General features: G+C 35.8%; 1 protein-coding gene across 1 annotated transcript; it reads left to right on the top strand.

The window, feature by feature from the left end:
* The first annotated feature begins 714 nt into the window (after window positions 1-714).
* Window positions 715-5,784, top strand: NCBP (Putative cap-binding protein). The gene is made up of 6 exons (XM_059571988.2): window positions 715-1,068; window positions 2,830-2,925; window positions 3,033-3,137; window positions 3,266-3,343; window positions 5,195-5,314; window positions 5,395-5,784. The coding sequence occupies exons 1-6, from the start codon at window positions 859-861 to the stop codon at window positions 5,524-5,526; spliced, it is 741 nt and encodes a 246-aa protein (XP_059427971.2). The 5' UTR covers window positions 715-858; the 3' UTR covers window positions 5,527-5,784.
* The last annotated feature ends 1,392 nt before the right edge of the window (window positions 5,785-7,176 follow it).

The raw sequence follows: 7,176 nt of genomic DNA, 5'->3' as shown, positions 1-7,176 counted from the left end.
CCATTCCATTTTTTTAATTATTTTTTTTATTACTTTTTGTTTTTATGTTTTTTAGATTATAAATAATATTTTAAGATTTTTATTCTTAATGGGACACTTGTCCCATTTATAACCCTAAGATTCTCCTAGGGCCATCCTGGCCATCAACTGGAGACCTCTCCAGTCATCCTATTCTTCTCAATTCCTCGTCATTTCAAAAAAGTGCCATACTAGTTTTTTATTTTTTATTTTTGTGTTCTCCTAATTCTACGTGGATATTATTTTTTAAAAAAAATCAAAAAAGAAACTAACTCTTATTTCTGTCACCTGATATTTAGAAAATAATATCCACCTAAACTATGAGAACACAAAAAGAACACCTAGCATTTCTCTTTAAAAAACCAATAAATATGGTGAAAAGAAAACACCCAAAAGAAAAGAGAAAGGCTTAGAGGCGAGTAATTTTAAATAAGAAATGTTTTTTTCCATTTTGGTGGGCATCTCACGTTCATTTCTGTTGAGTTTGCATGCTCCAAATATTCTTAATTAAAAATAACAAAAGGCATTAATAGTAGATAAAAACAAGTTAATTAAGCGAAGATGTAAAAATAATTCTTTTTTTTTTTTTTTTGCTAGTAAAAAAAAACAAAGAAATTGAGTATACAGCATTACTCATTCAGTCCTCACGGGCACTATATATAAGATATTTGGTAAAGCCTCATCAAATCGAATTGCAAGTGTCCAGCACGCACACGCTATTTTCCCTTCTCTCTCTTTAAACGAAACAAAGGAAAAACCCCCGAAGGCTGCGCACCGTTTACTTTCTTGGTTCCTGGGGTTGGCGAGAGAGCTAGGGCTTTTGTGAAGAAGAAGCTGAAAATGGAGTCGGTAGCAGAGAAGAAGGAATTGGAGAGTAACAACAACGCCAACGGTGATGACGCCCAGCCAATGCTCGATTCTTCTTCTCCTTCTTCAATGTCAGCCACTGCTGATTACACCAATGCCAACAGCAACTACAGCAACAAAGATACCCGAGATTTCCGTGAACGCCAAGCTCGCGACCTCAAAGCTGGCCTTCATCCCCTCAAGGTCTTCATCTCTCTCTCGCTACACACACAAACATACATACATTGTAATGAATTTATTTTGGTGCTTTTGGATAGTGTCGAATATGATATGTGATTGTATGGTTTCGACTAATGCTACTAGATTCATGAGAAATTAAGGATGTATATTCGATTGTTTGCTAATCTAGTGGATGAAGAAACATAGTTTTAGTATTTTAAGATTAGAAGGACCTTGATGACTGGGAGACCTGTGCCTTTCGAATAGAATTGTCATCTATATATTAAGATAGATAGACGGAGAGGAGAGTGTATCGTTGGTTTAGAAAGAATGTCAGATTTTCCCTTCTTGTTGGAAGAATTAAGCTCACCAAATTCTTCGAAAACTCAAAGGTGGGTCAAGGCAAATGTAAAGTTTTTTTTTTTTTTAATTTTTTTTAATTTTTTGTGAACATATTGTTTGAATTATGTGAGGCTTAGGTCTTAAATCTTGAGCAGTTGAAAGCTGCTTGAGTTGGGAAGCTTTGGAACTCATCCATGTGTTACGGTATGTGAAGGTTTATCTTGGTGAGTCGAGAGATGGCACGATGAGCCTTTACACGCATCGATCGACTTCAATTTCTTGATGCTTTTAGAGATATGTACCCCTTTTCATACATGAGGCAAAAAACCCTTGGCCCTGAGTTTTGCCTTACATTTGGTACATGAAGCTCATAAATAAACTAAAATTCCCCTAATCACAGAACTAGAACTTTAAGGTTATTTTTAATATGTATGGACTAAATTGAATTTAACTTATCAAATCATTTTTCAGTTCTGGAAAAACCTTTTAAAGGTTGTAATTACTGTAAGGGGTATGTGGAATTTAGAATAGATGGTCTGCTATAGGTTTGCCCTGCCTTGTAGATAAGAAATGATGAGTAAAATTAACTTTTCTTGATAATTGGCCAAACATTAATTGTTATCAGAATAATATTTGTCCAGTATTTTTGTTTTAGCATATGTAGTGTATATACATGCAGCAGGTAAGGAGTTGTTGCTTCCAGCCATTTGTATCATGAGCTTAATTAATTATTCTTCAACCATCCTCAATTTTGTGTGTTTGCATATTGAAAAAGAACATACGCATTTGTCACCCTTCTATATAGGCTTACATGTGGCTCTTGGGTGGGGAAATTTTTTTTGACACTTCTGCTGTTATGCTTGAGCTTATGAGCAAAATCCAAGGATATATTATACTTAGCCACATTTGAACCATTTAAACCATGTTACTAGTTTGTCTTGTACTATCTTTCTTGTCATTCTGTCCACTATTGGAAGTGTATCTCTCTCTCTCTCTCTCTTCCAGCTCTGAGTTTCTGACATAGAATGAAATTATTATTATTATTTGAAGCAAATAAATTTTAATCATTAAAAAACATACTAATGACCCTTCTGAAATAGGAATTTTACCATGATCAGTCTTCTGTCCCTTAGTCTTGTAAGGCAACTAAGGTGGCTCCATATTGCATCTCCTTTAGGCTATTATATTTTGGCTACCTTAGAGATTTAGTTTGACTACAATTACCTTTTCTGCAAAAAGTTTTCAAATTATTTTAAGGGGTGAGATTTATTCTATAAATCGACTGAATGCTTGTAAATGTTTGCTATGGTTATTCGATAAAGTATTTATATTTGGTATAGTTATTCTTTTTTTTTTTTGTCTGGGATTCAAAGCTTTCTTTGGGCAATTTATAATCACAATGGTTTATTAGCACTTATTTTTCTTTGATATCTTTATGATCAGTACAAGTTTGTGTTTTGGTACACTCGTCGAACCCCTGGAGTTCGAACACAAACATCGTACGAGGACAACATAAAGAAAATTGTAGACTTCAGTACGGTAAGATCTTGATAAATGGCTGATGAGTTTGAATCTTTACATCATTTTAAGTTGACTTTCTTGGTTCATTATTTTCATTTGCCCTTTGAACATTTATGTGGACATAGGTTGAAGGTTTTTGGGTCTGCTATTGCCACTTGGCCCGCCCTTCTTCTTTGCCGAGCCCAACAGATTTGCATATTTTCAAGGAGGGAATCCGCCCTCTATGGGAGGTATACATCTAAAGCCTAAGCTTGAATTAGTTCTTTCCTTCTTTCTTCTCCTTTTATATGTGATTATTCAGGAGTCATAAAGGTTTGAATTTTATCTACAATCTGCTTAACTTCAATAAGTTTCTCAGGACTCTGCTAACTGCAATGGTGGTAAGTGGATAATACGATTCAAAAAGGTTGTGTCAGGTCGCTTCTGGGAAGATCTGGTAAGGGGAGAAAAACTGAAATAAATTTTATTTCTCTTAAGTGTTCAGTTTTCCATGCTACATTCATATTAACTGTTGTTAATTTTCTCTATTTTGATTCTATATTTTTCAGTTGTTGCCATGATTTCGTATTATCTATAAGTTGCTATTGTGTGTCGTTAACCTTTTATTTCACTTGAACTATTTTGTAAATTTGGGGTGTTGACTTCCAATTATTTTGACCGTTTGATTGAAAATATGATTTACTTAGTAGTTTCATTCTTGATTTTGAAAATTACTGAAGTTGATCTTTGGAGCCCTGTTCCTGTTATCCAAATAAAAGTACTTAATAATTAGGAAGTTCTCAGTTGTGCCAGTCATTTTGGATAGTGCATATAGAACATTGATAACAAAAATGTTCCTTGTGACCATTTACAACAAGCAACATTGGTTTGAGCTAAGTGGACTTATCATGAAATTTAAAAAGAGGGCATTGATTTGAGAATTATCTTTGCACACTTGCACTTATAAGAACAAGGCATAGATGGGCAAATGTGAAGTGCTCTGATTCTCTGATCTTTGGATTAAATAGAAACATAGTGTAGTGTTTTTTAGCTTGGTCTCATTGCTTCAAATTCTGATTTGGCCTTCTGAAGCTGGCTCCCTATAAATTATATCCTACAAGCCACTATGGATTTATAGAACTTATAGTTCCTTTTTGCTCCACTGAGCATGTGAGTGCTCTTTCTGCCGTGCTTCTCTGGCATTGAAAGCCTTATAAACATAATTTATCAATTTTGAGCTTGGTCTTATGGCTTCAAATTCTGATTTGGCCTTCTGAATTTGATCACCTACTTTGTATTCTACGTACTGCTCTGTGAAGCCAAGCCACAGTGGATTTGTAGATCTTATAGTTCCTTTTTGCTCCTAAAATGTCTGTGAGTGCTCTTTCCACAGTGCGTGTCTAGTACTTAAACCATGTACAGATGCTAGAGTGTCTGTCTTTGATTGTATGATACTACAATCTACTTGGAGACTTCCATTGTAAAGTCTCTTTTTTAAAAAATAAAAATAAAAATAAAAATTTGCTGCTGTTTACTACAGAATAATGAACAAATCAGTATCTGCATGTCCAACTTTCATGAGCTTTTCCTCATTTTTTCTGGTCATGAAATGTGAATAAATAAAGAGATCTGTTTTGTGAGATCTGTTTTTGTGTAATCTTGTTTTAGGCTGGTGCCTATGTATTTGAATAAAACATTTTTTTTCTATTTCTTCTTTGTCTTTCATTTTTTGTTTGAACATTTTACTCAGAATAGGAAGACTCTCTCAGCTGTCTTTTACTTATGCGTGTACATGTGAGGGCTTTTTCAACTTTGCATGTACGTTGTGCATGATACTTTTGGGATCTTATATGGGCTGAAGTGCTTGTAACAAAGTTGAGTTTGTCTCCTTGATAAAAGTAGGATATTTTTATGGATCAAGTAGCTAACAGCGTTATGACATTGTGATTGAATTACATGCTCTCTTTTTGTGTTGAATTTATATTCACCTTATTGTGTTGATTTGTGAAAATATTTATCGCATCTCTTTTTCCCTCGCTTAGCTGGTGGGACAAATCATGGTGCTTTTCACTTTTGGCTATATTTGGTAAAACGCTTTCCCTATTCATTTTTTTCTGAAGTCGTTGCTGCAAAGCCAGATGTCACTTTTAAAATATTATCTTCCTTGGCGAGATTTAAACCTAATGTCTACACCAGGCCACCCCCTTCAGGAATTTTAGGACCCTTGGTTTCGTCCTCTAGCCAATAAGTGAATTTTCCTTTATTTTGGAAGTCAGGGTTTGTAAGTTAGTCCTGCTTGCCTATGCAGGTTCTTGCCTTAGTAGGTGACCAACTTGATTATGGAGATAACATATGTGGTGCGGTACTAAGCATTCGTTTCAACGAGGATATCTTAAGCGTGTGGAACCGCAATGCATCCGATCACCAGGTTGGTGGTTTGTAATTTCTCTCTCTCTCCACAAAATGGTCATGTAATATCTTGACCTTGGTTTGCTGTGTTCGTACCAGGCTGTAATGGCTCTAAGAGATGCAATCAAACGGCACTTAAAGCTTCCTCACAGCTATGTTATGGAATACAAGCCTCATGATGCTTCTCTGCGTGACAACTCATCATACAGAAACACATGGTTGAGAGGGTAGAGCTCTGTGCTGGATTCTCTCATAATGCAACCAGAGGAGCAATAGAGGAGGCGTCACTTCAAGAACAAGTTCATTCACTGATTGCAATCAGTTAATCCCGCACTACATTCTAACAACTATGTGGGCTGTGTATTGGTGCCAATCCTTCAGGTTCAACTGCAAGAACACCTATCTGAACTGAATTTACAATCAGTTTCATATATTAATTACTGGTTTTATAAGGAATTTAATGGTATCTTGCATATCCTACGTTTGTTACATCTAGGTGCCAATGTAGCAAGTAAATGTAAAATGGCGCTTGTTGTGGATGCCAAGTTTTTCTCCTTTTTTTTTTTTTTTTTTTTTTTTTTTTTTTTCTCTTAAATCCTTAAATAGGACCATGTCGTTTTCACGTGTAAGAGTCCCATAAGACATGCTATTTTGGGAATGAATAGACTTTAGGTTTTGAGTTTGTACTGCCAAATTTGTTTCACTTGAATTTGAATTTGGGCATGCACGAGCAATCATAGACATCCATGGATCTGGCTTCAATGAGGTAGTTTAAACTACAACGCATCTACTGCTGTAGAAAAAATAAAGGGCCCAGATTTGTTTAGGTCAAGTTAAATGGGCACGAGTTTTAAAAGTACCTCTATGACGTTCAAAAACTTTCAATTTAGGGTATTGAACTTTTAATATTTTACAAAGATTAGGAGTTTGTCAGGATTAAACAAAATTTGCAAAAATGCCTAAATTGAATTTTTGCAATTTTGTTTTTTAATAAAAAGAAAATAGGAGTATAAAGCTTTTGTGTAATGTTGCATGCATCAACTAATGCGACGGTGTTTGTATACATAGCCAAGAATGAATTACAAGTCATTACTAAAACTCTACAATATTTTCCTTGTGACCAAATAAAAATACCTAGGGAAAAGTACACTATATTCCTCAAAGTTTGAGCCGATTTGTAATTTGACACCTAATGTTTCAATTTTTGCAATGCACCCTCCCAAAATTTGAGCCGATTTTCAATTTGACGTCCAATGTTTCAATTTTTGCAATGCAAGCTCCAAAGTTTGAGCCGATTTTTAATTCGACTCCCAATGTTTCAATTTTTGCAATGCAGTCGATGCCGTCATATCTGACGGAACTGTGATCACGTGACCCGCACGTGATCACTTAAGCCCATTCTTTCCCCAAAATGGCCCCACCCACACGATTAATCCTTTACCCTCACCCAAGCTCACGTTCGCCTACCCAAGTTAGCTCACATCACCATAACCAGCACGCATCTCACCTCACTTAGAGCAACTAGGGTTCTTGCGTTGAAGAGAGAAAGCACGCTAGTTCAAGGGCAAACGTAGACGTGAGTGAGAGTGGGTCTAGGGTTCTTACATTGAAGGAAAAATGATGGAGTATACCTCAAGTCTTGGTGCATCGCTTGGTTCCACTCAAAGCGAAGCTTCATCTTCACCGCAGCGGCTTTGCTACTATGAGAGGTCGATGATTGTGAAAACAGTTTAAACAGAGAAAAATTTCGGGAGGAGGTTCGTGGGTTGTGAAAAGTACAGATACTTCATTGTGCTCCCAAAATTGCACAATCACAAAAACCTTGTGTAATGTGGTTTTTGGGAAGACAATGTGGTTTTGGGGGAAAGAATGGGCTTAAGT

This window comes from Corylus avellana, chromosome 10 (assembly GCF_965113065.1).
Source record: "Corylus avellana chromosome 10, dhCorAvel1.hap1.2, whole genome shotgun sequence".
Classification (NCBI taxonomy): Eukaryota; Viridiplantae; Streptophyta; class Magnoliopsida; order Fagales; family Betulaceae; genus Corylus; species Corylus avellana.
Note: the sequence above shows the minus strand (reverse complement) of the source record. Positions and strands in the feature narration are given on the sequence as shown.

Coding starts and splice junctions, on each gene's coding strand:
- NCBP (XM_059571988.2), top strand. CDS start 859: ATGGAGTCGGTAGCAGAGAAGAAGGAATTGGAGAGTAACAACAACGCC. Junction 3,138..3,265: donor GAATCCGCCCTCTATGGGAG/GTATACATCTAA, acceptor TAAGTTTCTCAG/GACTCTGCTAACTGCAATGG. Junction 5,315..5,394: donor GCAATGCATCCGATCACCAG/GTTGGTGGTTTG, acceptor TGTTCGTACCAG/GCTGTAATGGCTCTAAGAGA.